General features: G+C 32.9%; 1 protein-coding gene across 1 annotated transcript; it reads right to left on the bottom strand.

Moving 5' to 3' along the window:
• Positions 1–561: 561 nt before the first annotated feature.
• On the bottom strand, positions 562–11,437 carry LOC138702202 (uncharacterized). The gene is made up of 3 exons (XM_069829804.1): positions 11,347–11,437; positions 5,663–5,873; positions 562–2,669 (listed from the first exon to the last, which is right to left on the bottom strand). The coding sequence occupies exons 2-3, from the start codon at positions 5,854–5,856 to the stop codon at positions 644–646; spliced, it is 2,220 nt and encodes a 739-aa protein (XP_069685905.1). The 5' UTR covers positions 5,857–5,873; positions 11,347–11,437; the 3' UTR covers positions 562–643.
• Between the last annotated feature and the right edge of the window lie 7,849 nt (positions 11,438–19,286).

Raw genomic sequence — 19,286 nt, 5'->3', positions numbered from 1 at the left:
CATACATCGCTGACTTTAAAATGTTATTAAATCTTGCTTATAAAAGTATTTACTCTAAGCATCATTAACATTTAACGACTGCAATAAAATTCCTCATCAATTATTTACTAATAGCTTCAGGACGAGAGGATACAGAATATATAAAAAAAAATACATCTCAGTCTATATAAATTGAGGGGTTTGCCGGAAGAAGGGCATATACGTCAATATGGCGAATTGAGATATATGCAATCTAAGATTTTAAAACGCACCTGAATAAAATGTTATACACGCACGCAGACCTGTCCTGCAGGTATGTACAGTACAATCAAAACAAAATTTCGCTACTATAATTATTCACTACATTTTAAACCGTTTTCCCGAAGAAGGGCGTATAGGTCTATCCGCCTTTCTTCCGGCAAAGCCCTCAATTGTACGCTACGATACTTCCTATTAAAGAGATATTTTAAGTTTGAATTAAGATGAAGTAATTAAATAAGGGACATTAAATTTAATTGATTCTCATAATGAAAATCATAAGGATTTCTATAAATAAGAATTACATAGCAATTCTCATCGCAATATATTGACATTACACTGCTATAAAGATTTTTATTTATAATCTCGTACATACTATTACGATTTTTATTAAGTTTGTTTAGTTTCAAAATAAGTCTACTTCAGGTTGCCGTGTTCTTAAAATCTCGCTGTTTTCTGTTGTAATTAAATTTACTGCCGAGTTCCTAGGAGCCCTCGTCCCTTCCATTATCATTGTGCCAATAACATCATTTGTGGAGTCTTTTCCCTTCTTGAAAATATTTGATTCGTCACGAACATCAACTATTCCATGCTTCCAGTTCTCTACTTCAGTATTCATTTCCAATTCCTTAAGTCTTTGTCTTTCAGAGAAGTAATTCTTACCCTGAAGGCGACGTTCGACGAGTGTTTCGTACTTCTGCATCATATTTTTCAGTTGTACACTGCGATTATAACTGTCTGCTTGCATAACGCTATTGCGTTTGGGGACCATTCCTCTCGGAAACATTGTTATTTCATCTACGCTTTCATTCTGATTCTGAAATAATTTTTGCTTCTCTAATAATGTCCATATTCTGCCGCTTTTGTTCGATAATTTTACAGTCTCCTTTGTCACGGATGGATCTCTTATACTTTCGTGTGAAATTCGAGGATCTTGTCTAGTAGAGGGCCTTTGCACAATATTATAGTTTGGTACAATAGTGTCATCAATATGAATTGAAGCTTGACTAGAAGTACTGTTTCTAGGGATCCAACATTTCTGTAATATTGGATCGGTAATGTTTCGTATGGTTCTAGTTTCTACACCAAATTCAGGTTCATCTAATTCTGAATGCATATTCTTCTTGGAGACACTCTGATTTCTTGATCCTAACAATTTTGTCTCGGTAGAAATTTTTACATCATTCATAAAACTTTCATTGTAGATAGATGTAACGAGGGAGGTAAAATCTGATTTTAAATTACTCTTATTTTCTGTTCCAACTCCCGCAATATTATCACAGTTAGTTAAATTGATTTCTTGATGATTAGTATGATACGAGTAAGGAGTAAGTTGCTTGCAACAAATATTATTATTATCAAATGAAATTTCTACTTTATGCAAAGGAAGTCCTTGTTTAGAAATACGTCTAGATATTGATGTTTTGGAATTCCTTACGGATTCTTTACTGTGCGTTTCTTTGTTTACTGAAGGAGGTTTTCTTGCGGTTCGACGGTTACTTAAGATGATACTTTGAGGATCCGTATTATTGCTTGGATTTTTCACAGTATTGTTTGTAGAATTTAAATTCTGTGTTTTATCCCTTACTGAACACTTTCGAACGGAAGTTTTGGATCCTTGCTGAATATCACTTTTACTGGGGCCAAGAAGAAAATAATCTTTATATTCAACTCTGGGAAATTTCATATGTCCATTCTTGTAACTGACTGATACCTTATTCACACCTTTAGTATTACCTACGTTAGCTCCTAATACTAAGGAACTACCTGTTAAACCGACTCTTTTCGATGTAAGTTCCTTTCCACTCCTTATGGCTGCAACACTGAAAGTCTTCTTAGTTATATTCTGTGTTCTTCTCAGCGGTCCTTCGCAGCTTCCTGAATATTTGCGTACTTCTTTGCTGTGTATCGTTATGTCCTTCATATCTTCAGCTTCATCCACCTTCAAGGAACTTAAACATTCTTTATGTAAGACTGCATTGTTTTCTTTCAACGTGTTATATTTTTTGCCAATCAATTTTGTGGACTTCAAATTTTTGTTTGAGGAACGCTTGCTTCTCCTTTCCTTGACAATTGTGGAGCTATCGTCGATTGGTTGAATAATCGTATTTGGAACTCGTTCCATTTCACGAGGTTTTGGAGGAGGTCTATCCTTTATAATTTCATCACAGGCGTTATTTATTTTCTGTGTCATGGCGGACACCACTGGAGTCCATTGCAAAGTCTTGTCAGTGTAGGGAGAATTCTCAAAGATAACAGTTTCGTGCAGCAGAGCCTTCTTCACGTCGGAACATTTAAGTTTAGGACATTCTCTGCCTTCTGGAAAATAATAGTACATTCCGTCCCATCGAATCAATTTTCTTATAAGCCCTGATCTCGGCCACTTATCTATCACTTTCAGACGTCGTTTTTCCAGATAATCCTTCTCATCTCTGAAAGCAGATATAAAGAACATTAACGTTCAAGACAGGTTCATTTCATTATTTAAAGTAATAAATACACCAATTGAATCTGTAATGGGAAGCAATGGACATATGACCCAAAATAACATTGGAAATATCTTATTAATTGTGCTTGCTTTTTATCAACTGAGAATGAAGACTTTTTTTCAGAAATTAAGTTATATAGCCTACTGTAAAGCTTGCTGGTCCCTAACCGTTTGCGGGACTTCCGCGGACCTTTTCATAATGACCTCCAGGGTTGCCTCAGTAATACATTAGCAAAAAATAGAACACTATTTACCATAAACATTGAATTCAATAAAACAATAAATAAGTAGGTAACATGAAAAACACAATAATTACAATAGAACAAATACTAATGTATCTAATAGCCTCAGCTGACTTAGTTGATTGCACACATTGTCCCTGTAATAAAGTTCCAGCTTACAACAGTTATTATCAGTCCGAGTATTAGCACTCTGCTTCATACCAAACTCCAATTATGGAAAAACGCCAGCGACGTAGGGTAAAGTTGCCTATTTCCGTGATATCCCTAATCCCGTGATACTTTTTAAAAATTGAATGTCAGTCAAAGCTTTGCTGTTCGACCATAGAGCCAGACATCTTTCTCGAAAGATTGCATCTTTCGCCTACTTTTGAGACTTCGGTGAACTTCCTAGCAAAATATCCTACCCCGTGACATCCGTGAATAAAACGTATCACGGAATTAGACAACTTTACCCTACATTATGAATGTGCTTAAATGCGACAGGCTCATATCAATAGATTTACTTGCACATATAAAAGAACTCCTGCGGGACAAAATTCCGATATAACCTCGACAGTTATGAGCGTTGTTAAGTAAAACATACTTTCAATTTGATATCATATTGAAACATTTATCCATACAATTTTAAACTGTAGTAGATTGGTAGTGCTGCTTCTTATTTATGCTGTAAAAGTCACCTCAGAGAAAAATACTTTAGCACGTGAATTGTTATATTAGTTATGGAATCATTTTTAGGTGCAGAAGTAACCCCATAGAAGAAACGTAAGCATCGAAAGGAGAAGAAACAGGATATAATAAATAAAAAGAAGATTAAAGGAGAGGCACACTTCAGCCAAAACAGGGGATTTGCTTCTTAAAACAACCATTGTCCACAGTTACCTATATTTACACATGTAGCCTATTTCTATGAGGAAATTTAAGTTATAAAAAATAGGTATATGGTTTATTTAATGACGCTCGCAACTGCCGAGATTATATCAGCGTTGCCGATGCCGGAATTTTGTTCCGCAGGAGTTCTTTTATATGCCAGTAAATTACTGACACGAGCCTGTCGCATTTAAGCACAATTAAATGCCATCGACCTGGGCCGGGATCAAACCCGCAACCTCGAGCACAGAAGGTCAGCGCTATACCGACTACGCTACTCATGCCGACTTAAGTTACAAATGTACTTCAGTTTTCCCAAGTTTCCACAACACTTTAAGAAATGGCATGATGAATTTCATATTTAAAGTGTCAACAACACCCATGCCAGATAGTTTTTTTTTCTCCTGAAAATTTATGTTTTTGGACTACAGTTGTTTTTCCACAAAACCTTCAATTTTACAGAGAGCGGTTGAAAATGTAACGGTATTAGTTTGTTATTAGTTTTATTAATAGAACTTATTCATCTTGAAAAATAATATTTGCCCAGGTAGGTCATTTAGGTAGTAGGAACGCAAGTGGTATGTGCACTAAATATTCCAGTACAGCAACTGTTATATATCTTATAGCGACAATTTTTCTGTTATGCTACTGGTACAACTTTATTTAAAGTGCCCAATTTTTTCCTTTCAATTTACGTTTCTGAGCATCTAAGAAAATTTCAGGGTCACATATTTTTAATAATATTGTTTGGAACTAGTTCTCATGCCAAAAAATAAAAACTCTAGGAAAAGAAAATTGATAAACCCAACTTTGAAGGAAACAAATTTTTAAAAGCGTAGGCCTATTTCCTTTAAAGTGTATCTACTTCTATTCATGAAACGTCACAATATTTGCTATGTCATCATCATCATCATCATCATCATCATCATCATCATCATCATCATCATCATCCTGTCAAGTACTAGTCCCAAAAGAACTGTTACGGCCTGAAAAAGCGATTTTCTTGCCATCTTTTCATAGGTCGACCAAGTAACCGTTTTCCATTTGGACGATACTTCATTATTGCCTTAGGAATCCTTGATGAAACTATTCTTGAGACGTGTTCTTTCCAGTTTAACTGATATCTGGAGATATAGTCTAGTATTGATGACACATTAAGTTCTTGAAGGATATCTTCATTTTTCTTTCGATTCCATTTAGTGAAGCCAGCTGTTCGGCTCATCAGTCTCATCTCGCAAGCTGTTAGTCTGCTTTCATCTTTTATCCTTAAAATCCACGCTTCACTCCCACAACATAACCCTGGTCGAGCTATTATTTGATAAAGACGAGTACGAGTTGATTTTTGTACTAATGAAGGTTTTAAAACTCTATTAATGATATCCATTGATTTGTTGAATTTTACAATTTTCTCTCATAGATCCAAATTTCAACACAAGAAAGTTTATATCATAAATAATTAAACTCATTAACTCTTTCCAAAATATGTTATTTAAGCAAATTTTGCTTGGTATTGGGTATTTACCATAAAAGGACATTATTTTTATTTTGTTAATTGATATTTCCATTGAATATCTTTGAGCTAATAAATTTAAATTATGCACTGACCATTGCAAATCATCTTCAGATATTGCCAGTAAAACAAGATCATCTGCAAACTTTATTATATCTGATTTTAAACTTCTGTTAATAGAGATATATCCGTGTTTTGTGTCTCTAAAATCTTTCACAATGGCATTCATATAAACGTTAAAAAGCAAATGTTCAGAATATAATTATAGACTTCAATAAAATATATCGAAATTTATAGCTACATCTTGCAGAAAGTTACCTATACCCAGCCACCTGACAGCGGTACATGTTCTCCACTTTCGTGTTCCACCAGTTAGAGGTGGCTTCTTCCGGGGAGCTGAAGTCCGTGCCACTCATGTACATTAGCTTGAGGCCTCTGGCCAGGGCTTCCTTCGACTTCTTGCTTACGCCCGGAGGGTCAGGGTGGAAGGCCGAGTACAAAGAGGAACTCATCCTATATGTTCTTTCTGCTGCTGATACAACAAAATTGGTATTACACAAAAGAGTCTACTATTTTTCAACATTCAACACAACTTTTGTTCGGAAGACATAAAGTAAGGACTCTCATTGCATTTTATCCAGAAACTTCTAGCATTTGTTTTGAGGTTTAACTTGAACAATGATTAGGTTCGCTGTTTCACTTTTACTTTTAATAATATAGGCCAGTGGTTCTCAACCTTTTCTTGTTCACGGCACACTATCCTATGTAATGAGTTCCCGCGGCACACTAACGCAGTGCTCCCAACCTTTTTTGACTGACGACACACTTTACTGAAAGCCCAAGATATCGCGACACACTTATTTGATTTTAATAATAATAATAATAATAATAATAATAATAATAATAATAACCAGTACTTTTCTTCTGGAGAAAAAGGCGAATATTTTATAGCGGACGGGAAGATGATTAAGGCTGGTTCACAATAAATCGGTAACGGAAACGACAACGAGAACGAAAACGGAAATATTGTTAAAATAAATGTATTTAAATGTGAGCATTCACAATTAACTGTTGTAAATACATTTAAATACATTTATTTTAACATTATTTCCGTTCTTGTTCTCGTTGTCGTTTCCTTTTTCGGTTTATTGTGAACCAGGCTTTAGCCTACTTTTCACTGCACGGGAATTTTGTCGTTTTTAACCTCGTTTTCGTCCAACCAAGGCTTTCAAGATCTAAGCGGAATTCAAAGAAAAAATATATTAAAAACATAGTTATTCACACATGTTTCGGTACCATGATGAAAAATGCGACAAAAACGTGCCGGTACGCCGTTCCAGCGCGTTTCGCCAGAAAAAAGGACTAATAACTTCTATGTAGTGTCGGATATCCAGTGTTGTAGATAGGTTGATGTTAACATGAAATCGAAATTTGTAAAAGAACAAGCAGCAACTTGAGTGGCATTAGAAAAAAACAAAGGTTTGTGTAAAAAATTCGATGTCCGATAAAATATTATGTTTATTATCGTTTTTGAAAACTCAACTATTTAAATTAATGTGAAGTGTGCGCTTGGTGCATTAGACAGAGTTTCTCTATACCTGGCCTTATGGTGGAAAAACTGAACTGAGCATTGGTACAGTCTGTTTCAAAATAAAATGTACCATATCAAAGACTTCGTTGCAAATAAAAAGTGCTTTGTAAAGAGACTTTCTGGATGGCATACAATTTATTTTTCAATTCCAAAATTTCGCGACACACCGGTTGATTTCACAAGTCAGTTGTTTCACCAGTCGTAACGTCATTTTGTCCATGTTTTGGCATATTTTGAGGTTGATTTTTAGTTTCACGCGTGTTATTTGCGTTATTGTGTTAATCTAATTTCAGTATGAATACGTTTTTGGTTAAAAGGAGAAAAGTTGAAGATGAGTCAGTGACAATAATTTAAGGCGATGCATCTATGAAATTCTAAAATCTACAATTTTCATCTGACGTACTTGAAATTTTGACCATACCAGCACATTATCATACTGATATTATACACCAAATGTTGTTAAGCTGTGTCAAATAGTTTTTGAGATATTAATTTCTATATTTAAGATTTTATTGTTTATTTTATATTATTAAAATGCTCCTTGTATCAAATGCATTATCACATAATACTTAAAAATTTATTTTGGACTTAAAAGATTAATATAAAGAAAATAATGAGCAAGCTTTGTTTAATTTAAAGTACTTTTGTAGAAAAAAAAATATTTTATGTAGGTGTTATTTAATTTTTAATTTTGATGCATATGAAATATGACAAATATTTAATAACAATGGAACCAATGACTGTTTCTCAGTTTTCCTGAAAATTTCAAGCAGATAGTTAAAAAATTGTGGTACGCAGAGTATTTTGAAAAGTTGAAAATGCTGAAAAATTAAAAGCTGAAAAAATTGAAATTTAAAATAAATTATACTAGGAATATCTGTACAATATCTCAATCCAGTAGATTTAAAACTCCCTAGTACAATATGTGGGATCATCTATTGCTTTCTGCATATTTTGCTAGTTTATGCTTATGAAAATATGATTAACTATGTACTGTCCAACTCGTTGAATATTTTACTTTTCTGTTATTTAGTTACCATTAATGATAATATTTGTACTTATACACAAAAAAGCTAGCCCCACTTTTTAAAACTGTTTTTAAAGTGTATGTGTTCCAAATTTGAAGACAGATGAGCATTTTGAAGTTATAAAAATGTCGCTATCTAGTAAAATAAGACCTGCATATACTGTACTTAACTATAACTGTCCAGCACACTATTTTCAGCCAAATTCGATTATGTGAACAGATCATTTGACACAGTCTCATTTAGTAGAGAAATATATAAATTAGGTACCCATAAGAAAGAAAAAATTGTATATACAAACAAAAAATTTGCAACACTTGTGGAACTTTTATCGCTTAAACCATATTATGAAATTAAAAGGCTTAAATGTAAATACAAGCATAAAAACAAAAAAAAAACGTACTTTTCTTAATTGTTCACCCTTATTTCACCGATACATTGCCTTGACAGTAACAAAAGTGAGAACGAACTAATTCCAAGTGTGTCGTGAAAGCAGTACAGGGGGGCGTAGAACCTACTGGGACAGTCCGTAACTACCAAGATAGTTATTTAAACTTTGGATTTACGTTCAGTGGACCTGAAAACCGTCCTACACCAGAATGTGTCGTGTGTGGAGAAAAACTAAGCAACGAATCCACGGTCCCTAGTAAATTGAAAAGATATTTTCGTACCGAACGTAGTAACTTATCTGGGAAAGATAATAACTATTTTAGCCGATTGTTGCTATCGGAAGAAAAGCAAGCATAAGCTACGATACGGAGAGAAACTAGTCCTGAAAAAGCACAAGTGGTCAGTTATAAAGTTGCAGAAATAGTGCCGGCGCAGAGAAGGAAATATCCTTGGTTCTATTGTCAAACGATACTATTTCTCGGCGGAGTGATGACGTCTTCAGATATCCAGTGCCATGTATATGAAAAACATCGTGGGAAACTGGGCTTAAGTCATGTCTTGACTAAACACTATATGAAGGGTTCGGAGCCATAGTGAGCCAAGCGCCATTTATTAAAAGTGGAGAAAGCAAGGGTTAAACTTAAGTGAATATCATAGTTTAATGAAGCTTGACGTATCATTTAGTTTTAATATGTATACTTTATATTACTTGCTATATCTTTCCATTGAATTATGGTAATAACTTAATTTTAACTCTTGTTTTCTACGTCTTCAATAAATGGCACTTGGCCCACTATGGTTCTGAACCCTTCATATGCAACTAACTTCAATCCAGTTTCCGGGTGAAACGTGACCTGGGTCTATTTATTAGCAATGTGTTTATGCATAATTAAACTACGGTCGTGTTAAATGTTTTTTCAGTAACTCTGTGAACAGAATCAGTCATATTGATATTTATAATTCATTCTCATGAGAAGTTGTTATGTACGAGTAGAAACTGAGCAAAACAATAAAAAACAGAAACTTTGTATTACGACACTCTCCACTTTCTTTGATAGTGTACAAATTTCTTCAAGAAATAACTATTAAAGTGACTGGGTTTACACAACAGAAGGAACTGTATCCGTACATCATAGGCTAGCCTACTATCCCTAAAATATGTCCTATGCTTACTATGAACTTCTGGACACATCTAAAATAAGTTTAAAATACCGCACGCATTACAAAGATATTCGTCTATGTGTATGCACACATATCCTGTGGAGACAAAATTATCACTTTTTTAAGTTATAGTAATTTGATAACCTTAAAAATATCAGACAAAAAAAACAGAATACAGACCCAATAAATTAGAAAGAATTCACAAAGTCATGTAACACAAAAACATATAAGACATTAAGAAAAAGAATAAAATTTTACAGAAAGAAATTCCGAGAATATCTAGAAAGAATGCCGCAACTGTGACTGCCTAAAAAAATTCTAATTTTATAAATCAAGGAAATAATAATTACTGAATCGCTTACGAAGATAAAGAAGGGTAATCTGTCTAGTTCATGTAAAAAGAAGATGAAAAAATATTTCTTACGTTTTAACAGAAAATTAGTAGTAAAAATGACACGGCTCGGGAGTAGAAATTGGTTATCACTATTTTACACTAAACCTTGTTTCGAAATTAAGACTAGTATTGTCTGATAAAAATCAACAAATAATTTGCGGATTATTAAAAAATAAAACAATTTATAAAGAAAAAGAGCTGCACTATTCCTTATTGCGTTAGCATGGCGTCGTAGAAGTACTTTGTTGGCATTATAGGCTCATGCGCATTAATACGTAACAGATGACAAGCGTGGAACTTTGAACATCAATTTTCAGACAATCATGGATGTTAGAGGTTATATTGGATATTATCGAATATATTGATTAGGTGTGTAGTATTATGTAAGAGGTTAGGTTAGGTTTGATTAGGTGTATATTATTATGTGAGAGGTTAGGTTAGATTAGGTGTGTATTATTATGTGAGAGGTTAGGTTAGGTTTGATTAGATGTGTATTATTATGTGAGAGGTTAGGTTAGGTTTGATTAGGTGTGTATTATGTGACAGATTAGGTTAGATTATGTGTATATTATTATGTGAAAGATTAGGTTAGATTAGATGTGAATTTTGCTTTCAATTAAATTACTTTTTTTCAGCTTTTCAATGAAAGAAGACAGCATCATAGAACACACAAACAGTCGCTCGAATTATACGCAAGACCTCGACCATTTCAGTGCAATGATAAATATTGCAATTTTGTTTCTTTATAAATTTCCTTGTTACTGAATGATCCGCAATTTTTTTTGTTGATTTATTATCAGACAGTACTAGTCTTAATAATTCAAAACAAGGTTTAGGGTAAAATAGTGATGACCAACTTCTACGCATACCATTTAAATTACATGCATGAAACAGATGTTTACATTTGAAGAGTCCACTGCAAGAATGATGAATGTCACTTTCTTGTCGAAAATGAACCAAGACTGCCAATGTATAGCTTAAGACATAAGAGTTATAGAATGTACATAGAGTGATATGGCATTAACACTTATAGTCATTGTCCAGTAATGATCGGAAAATCACAGTTAAGCTTTGAGCACTAAGCATTTCAAACTTTCAATTGCTTCTCCTGAAAAATGTATTCCAAATGACATCCATCATTCTTGCAGTGGACTCTTCATTTCATCTTTTTTCTCTGATTCCCAGTTTGCATAAAAAGGAGGAAGAATATAAATTAAATTACTGACAACTTTCGTTACGATAATTATAATGTTAATGCGAGTACTAAAATAAGCAAATTCTTGTAAAATGTGCATTGCTTTTCGGTACATAGACTATTCATTATTTCTACACAGGCAAACAAGATGCTCAGGAATAATATTCCGGACTGAATATTTCTATACGGGTACTATAAAATATGTTATAAAAAACACCATATTATTCAGTAACTACAGCTCAGTACCTGTGTATCATTTGGATGTTCTGTACGTTGTGTTATGTACAAATAATACCTTAATCTGAAGTTTCAGTTTCAAAACGCTAATTTTCTTTCCTTCCTGTTATTATTTTCACAGCGTATGATTTCGCAACAATTGTCACTGCCTTTTACAGTTCAGTCATATTAAAATGTTGACAACATTTTTAACCACCGCCTGCTCAGACGCATCCATGCATCCGACGGCTGCTTCATCGGATGCGTTCAAGCAGGCGGTGCTTTTAACATAACTCGCGTTGTCATTATTTTTAGTTGGTTATTTAACGGCGCTGTATCAACTACTAGGTTATTTAGCGTCGATGAGATTAGTGATAGCGAGATAGTATTTGGCGAGATGAAGCCGAGGATTCACCATAGATTACCTAGCATTCACCTTACAGTTGGGAAAAACCTCGGAAAAAACTCAACCAGGTTATCAGCCTAAGCTGGTATCGAATCCGCGCCCGAACGCAACTTCAGATTGGCAGGCAAGCGCCTTAACCGACTGAGCCACGCCGGTGGCCGCGTTGTCATAATATTTATTTATTTATTTTAATTTAATTTATTTTATTTAATGTAATTTATTCATTTTATTTATTTATTTATTTAATTATTTACTTATTTATTTATTTATTTATTTATTTATTTATTTATTTACTTATTTACTTATTTATTTATTTATTTATTTATTTATTTATTTATTTATTTATTTATTTATTTACTTATTTATTTACTTATTTATTTATTTACTTATTTATTCATTCATTCATTCACTTATTTATTTATTTATTTATTTATTTATTTATTTATTTATTTATTTATTTATTTATTTATTTATTTATTTATTTATTTATTTATTTATTTATTTATTTATTTATTTTTTATTTATTTATTTATTTACTAGCCGTACCCGTGCGCTCCGCTGCACCCGTTAGAAATAAATATAAAGTAATTACATAATTAAAATAGGACATTTGATCCAGGGAACATTCGTGTTTGATAGAAGGATAAATCGTTTAATATGTTACTTAATTTAAATTGCATCCAAATAATTACTGTAAAATGCGATCATTTTGGTCCAGAGACACTCATTTGGTGCAATGACAATTCCTTTAACATGTTTCTTAATTTTTATTACATGCAACCATAGCTTAATGAAGATTGACATCATTTAGATTTAATGTGTATATTTTATTTTACTTGTTATAGGTTTCCATTGATTATGGTAATAACTTAATTTTAACCCTTGTTTTCTACGTATTCAGTAAATGGTGCTTGGCCCACTATGGTTCTGAACCCTTCAGATAACTTAAATTATATAATATAATATTACATATTATATTATATTATATTATATTATATTATATTATATTATATTATATTATATTATATTATATTATATTATATTATATTATATTATATTATATTATATTATATTATATTATATTATGTTATATTATATCAGAAGTTACTGTAATAACATTATAGCATTATGTCCATCTAGAGAAACTACACTTTCCAATGATGAAATAATAATTAATTATACAAATCGGTTAATTTAGGTTCCGATATTACTTCATACAAACACAGAAACATTCTCTGTAGGCTATCTTTCATAGCTTTCGATTGTTGCTGTCCAAGGCACCTTATAGACGAAGTCATTTGTCTTTTAATTCATTACACGGCCTAAGATGGCAGTTATTTTAATTTTAAAACTCATTTATCTCATTAAATATCAATCCTATCAAACTTTTTCAAGGAATAAACCTTATCGCAAATTATTTTTAAAGAAACTTTTGTTATGTAACATTTTTCACAAAAATCAATAATAAGAGAGATATTTCGATTTATTTAATTCAGGCCTCCTTATAACCCCCCTGTTAAATAATGTATTTTGAATGCCATATAGCCTAAAATCTAAGTTACAACAAACTTAATTTATATTCCAATTTTCATCGAAATCCGTTCAGCCATTATCGCGTGAAAAGGTAGCAAACATACAGACAGACAGACATACAAACAAAAATTTAAAAAAAGCGATTTTCGGTTTCAAGGTGGTTAATTATATATGTTAGGACCAATTATTTTTGGAAAATCGAAAATTACCAGAAAAATTTTGGCTACAGATTTATTAGTATAGATGTATTTGTTTATTTACTTATTTACGTATTTACTTATTTACTTACTTACTTACATACTTACTTACTCACTCACTCACGCACTCATTCACTCATTCACTCATTTATTTATTTATTTATTTATTTATTTATTTATTTATTTATTTATTTATTTATTTACTTATTTATTTATTTATTTATTTATTTATTTATTTATTTATTTATTTATTTATTTATTTATTTATTTATTTATTTATTTATTTATTTATTTATCCTGGTAGAGATAAGGCCATCAGGCCTTCTCTTCCCCTCTACCCTCTAATATTCTATGTAATTCGCCAAAAGCTGAGAAATAACGAATATTTCACAAACAAAACTAGGTACACAGGATGAACCACAAGCAATATAATTAATTTCAGGGAGTTATTCTTTCAGAGATTTTAAACAAAAAATATAATACAATTTTGCTCGTTTTTGTTTTCTTTTTGAGATGAAATTCTAATTCTTCTCTAATGCTGCGACTTGTTACTCTTTCACTAAGAGTCAGCCCCAAGAGTGATATCATGAACGTAATTTCTGCAGCTTTCATTCGTTGAACATCTCTTTCCCTCAATGGCCAGGTTACACTGCCGTAAAATAAAGTTGGTTTTGCGATATTACGAAGCCTTGTTCTGCAACAGTTAAGAACGTGAAATTGAGGTTAGGAGAGACTGTTGTACCTTTAAACACTTTTCACATTTTATTTATTTATTTTTTTAATTTTGGGAAATGAAGTTTTTAAAATGAAAAAATGCTTGAAATAATTATTGAAGATTCCTTTACAATTTCCTGTATGTATTTTCTTGTTTTACAAATCTATTAAGAATGGAAAAAATAAAATGAAGGGATATGTAATGTGTCCAAAGGTACAACAGGTTCATGTACCTTGGAACATACCCTCTTGTAAGTTGAAACACATGGAATATAGATGGAAATACAGCTGTAAAAACTGACAATCATATTTAAGAAGTATTTGCCATCATAAACCAGAGCAGGCTTCTCTGATTGAAATTTTATTTCCTGGAGGAGCAATAACTGCTTCAACAGCTTTCTTCAAGTCATCCGAATCAATTGGGGGCCTCTTAACACCAGACTTACTTCGTGACATGATCTTAAAATAAAAGAAAAACAAAAACCGATAGTAGCGTGTACTTTGGAACATGTTCCATGGTACAAGATGTTTTGTGCTCAAAGGTACAAGAGGGTGCACTTTTAAACAAATATGGCTCCCAAAACTAGAGATTTGAATAAATCATGGAAATTAAAATATGTTATTACTCACCAAATAATTAGGAGCACACTGTACATGAAAGATATTAACAAATACAATCTGGTTTTGTGTTAGAATCGATGAACGAAATGTTTACTTTTGGTAATAAAAAATATTTTTTTTGTCCACGGAACTCACACTTTGCAGTAAATCAAACTGAAACTACGACCAGAGCTATTTAACGGCTTTCTCTACAATCTATTTCAGTTTGAGTCCTCTAGGTAGCAGCAAAAATTAAAAAACAAAAAATGTTCAAAGGTACACTATGCTAAAGGTACAACAGTCTCCCCTACTGTAAAATAAAAGTATTTACTCTTACTGGAAAAGGAATTGGTTGGGCCACTGGCCGAGAAGAAACTGCCTACTGAAGGATGCACTGGAATGAATGGTGAACGGGAGAAGAGTTCGACGATATTAAGATCTATGGATCATATGAGGAAACAAAGAAGAAGACAGAAAATAGGAAAGATTGGAGAAAGCTGGGTTTGTAGTGAAAGACCTGCCCTTCGGCAGAACACTAAACGAATGAATGAAGTACTCTTATATGGACTACAGTCAAAATATTCCTATTACAGGCCATAGAGGACCTTAAGGTAGCTCCTCCTACCTTCACAGAAGTCGGCATTAGTAGTATTAGGAATCTTCACTAAGTGCTTACCTCCTTCTCTTCCAAGTAAAACTCACTTGTGCTCATTTCTGTTAGTGGTTGAGTCGACCCCAGGTTCATAGTGCAGCTAAAATGAATTGGTCAATTGTAAGAAGGCATGACACTACCACGAATCGAACGCGCGATCTTCGGATTTGCATCGTAGAGCCTTAAATACTGTCATTGACTATTCAAAATCTCAATCTTCAAGCTACTACGTTGTCACTTTTAAAGCATAAAAATGGAGTGTTCTTATGGTAATCAATATTATGCATGTAGATCTCCACATATTTCATTTTTTTATCTAATTATCTTATTATTATGTTTCTGTTTTTAGATAGTTTTTGGCTTTGTTAGTTTGATTCCTACAAACATGAGTTATTAATTTTATTAGTAAAATGTTCGACATGCAACCATATTCAAAGGGCCCCTTGGCCAACTGTTTTTGTATTTATGAAATAATTCATTCGTTAAACAAGGTCAAATGTAGCAGTAGATGTAATTTTCAACTATTCCAACGAGTTCACTCCACTCATGTTCTCTTCACGTGTCACTGATCATTAACAGCTAGCAATTATTTATTAACGAATGACTCAAATAGGAAAAATGTCACATATATATGTAGATTTTACCTTTATTGAATATTCATTAAGTGCAATCGTAACAATGGCAGCATACAATTTCTCTTCAATGTTTCCAAAAGGGACGGAATCACTGCATACATTTTTTAAATTTAATGTATAAAAATTAAAAAAATTATAGAGGAAGTTGAACAGCTGTATTTCAAAGTGTCCTAAGTCCTTTTTTTAGATTTTAACGTGTTTTATTCACGTTTTAATTCATAATTTTCAAGCCTTAAGTTCATTTAACAAACTCTCCTAAAGTTTTCGCTTACACCTTCTACCAAAAGTTTAAGAACATCTCTTCAAAAGTGATTTTTCACTTTTGACTTTATACTGATGTGAAACTCCCTGATCTTTATACGGAGAACAAAATGTCTGTGAAAAATGAAGTGTTTCCTTTAATTTCCATTGATTTTATTACACAGAAGATTAGTAAAAATTTGTCTGACCAAAAATATGGATTACCCAACAAATTTAATTTATACAGATTTTAATGTATTGCCTATTGGAGAAATTTATAAATATAGTTTACTAACTTACTTCCACAGAAATCAAATAAAACATAAGTCTAATCGACATGAATATTGTACTCGAAGACAAAAGTCTACTTTCTCATTAATTGAGCCTAAATGCCATATAAGTGCAGCTCTTAAACATGGTGCTAGTTTCGGCCCAACACTTTATAATAAAACTATAAACTATTTTCCAAATTTGAAATAATTTAAAATTGAAGCTTTTAAAAAAGAAATTTTGTAAAATTATCCATGATATATAATATTAACAAATGTATTTTTTACCTTTTATTTCTGTCGACTATATTCATGTTTTTATTGAATATCACTCGCTTCTGTCGGATTGTCAATTTATATTAAATGTGTGTTTTTCTCTCTTTTTCTCTTTCTTCTTTATTCTTGCTCTTGCGTTGTATTTATTGGTTTGAATTAAGTTACTTACTGTATTTAGTAAACTGTCCTTGTAAATTTTCTGTTATATTATTAACTAAGACCACACCGTACGGTAGTGGCTAGAAACATTTTTGTTTTATAAATGTAATTTGCACTTTCTAGCTAGCTAGTTAAATAAATAAATTTTAAACCCAAGCTCTCATTCTTTCAAATTGTGGATTATACGAATAAATTTTCTGTTATGGAAACTTATTGAAAAATTACATTTTTGTAGAAAAAAACTTAATTTCTCCAGAATGGATGTACTGAAATCAATGAATTTTGGACCGATGGCGGGCTTATGTGAAGGCGGTAATGAACCCCCGGGTTCCCTAAAAGTCATTTGTAAGTAAGTATACAAGGTGGATGTTAACCTCTGCACCAAAATGAAACTGGTAACATCATGAGAAGAGATTTGAAAAATCTAAATAAGCTTTTTCCTGTAACATTCACCGTTTTAGAGGAAATCGTTATGTTCCTATGAAGCATTTGGCAACATCACGGCTACTGCAATAACTCTACCAAGCGCGGCCTGCACTCATTACTCTTCCACCGACCGTGCCTTAACTGTGCACAATACGGCCACACAAAGACAGACTGTGACAAGCCCAAGACTTGCTTTAAGTGCGGCAAGAATCCCGACCTTTGCAACCACAACCGCCTATCCCAGATTAGGTATTGCGCCACGTGCAACAGCGACACCCATTATACGGGCCAAGCTCGCTGTCCAAAATATCCAAGGACTAATCTCATAACCTCCACCGATCCCACGCATGTCCCCATAGACACTCACAAACCAATACCGCCACCTATACCCAAACCATCACAGTCCGTCTTCAAACCAACACTTCCCAAACCCGAATTGTCTTATGCGGATGCGGCTAAGACTATGACAACCAAGACAACCATTACAGACGATCCACAGACAGACAAAACAACCACGGAACAGCTGGTCGAGGGGGTTCTACGTTCTGCTATGCAGAAAATAGAATCCTACATTGACCGGCAACTAAACAGACTACAGGACGAAATAGTGACATTCACTATCTCCTTACTCACTACAGACACAAACTCCACGAAACGACACACGACACTTGCCACAGCCAACCAGGCAGCCAGACGGCTTCTACGGAAAAGAGTAGCCCACCACTTTGTTGGTAACAGGTTACGAGTCTCCCTAGCGCCACTACAAAAACGTGACTAGAACAGAACTGACCAGAGCGCTGGACTCTCCACCTCTCATTAACATCTGCGAGGCATGGTGCTAACTTCACTTCATTCATTTCATTCACAATTCAACTGTTAGCGTGTACATGTTTCATATAACCATTTACAGGGGAAAATACACTACTGTTAGATGAGAGGACAAACGGCTTTTAGCTGGGAACCTCGAGCTAAAGTTAGTGAATTGCAAGTCGGGAACCAATGGAGGCATGGGATGCTTACCCTGCCTGCCATTTTAAACATCATTCATTCTTTCTTCGTCCCCTTTCATTCATCTCTCGGCTGCACTCATTACCTTCCTCTTCCCTTCTGCTGTACTCAGTCGGGGACGCGCGGCAGTGCGCTGAGTTGCAAGATTTATTTTAACGTTTTTCGCAATTATTTAATTTAAATCCATGACTAAACGGTTTTATATGCAAAAAAAGATTCAAGACATTAACAGTTTAGATTATTTTTTCCTATCTGCTTGTATAGCAATCAGCATTTCTCTCGGGCCAGGTGCTTCAACGAAGGAAAAAATGTAATAAAAATTTTGTTACATCTAATATGTAGAACCACCTCTTACATTTTGGTGCATCGAGTATTGAAAAATACATTGAAATTCGTTAAATAATTTGTTCACAATTTTAATTCTGTATAAAAGTTATTGAACAATTGAAAACATTACATCAAAGTATCAGTATCTCAAAAACCCATGGGACTACGGTATAAAATTTTACATGACATTTTAGAATGTCAGAATCTTCATCTCTTGTCAGTTTCATATTATAATGTAGGTGTTAAAACTTGCATTCCAAAAATAATTTTTAATTATTAAAATCATTAATTTGTAATTTAAAAAACTGCATTAAATAATTTTTAATGTAAAATGATCTCTATAGTAGCAATTTTTAGATATTCGTCATTCTTGATACAAAAATGATAAATTCTCGTATGTGATTAATATATCCAGAGCTATTGGTACTTTAATGCAATGTTGATTTAATTCTTTTTAAATTTTTATTCAGAATTAAGACTTTATTGTGATCAAACTATTTAACTAATTGCAATGTCCTTTTGAATATT

This window comes from Periplaneta americana, chromosome 6 (genome assembly GCF_040183065.1).
Source record: "Periplaneta americana isolate PAMFEO1 chromosome 6, P.americana_PAMFEO1_priV1, whole genome shotgun sequence".
In the NCBI taxonomy this organism is placed as follows: domain Eukaryota; kingdom Metazoa; phylum Arthropoda; class Insecta; order Blattodea; family Blattidae; genus Periplaneta; species Periplaneta americana.
Note: the sequence above shows the minus strand (reverse complement) of the source record. Positions and strands in the feature narration are given on the sequence as shown.

Coding starts and splice junctions, on each gene's coding strand:
- LOC138702202 (XM_069829804.1), bottom strand. CDS start 5,856: ATGAGTTCCTCTTTGTACTCGGCCTTCCACCCTGACCCTCCGGGCGTA. Junction 2,670..5,662: donor TGTCAGGTGGCTGGGTATAG/GTAACTTTCTGC, acceptor ATCTGCTTTCAG/AGATGAGAAGGATTATCTGG.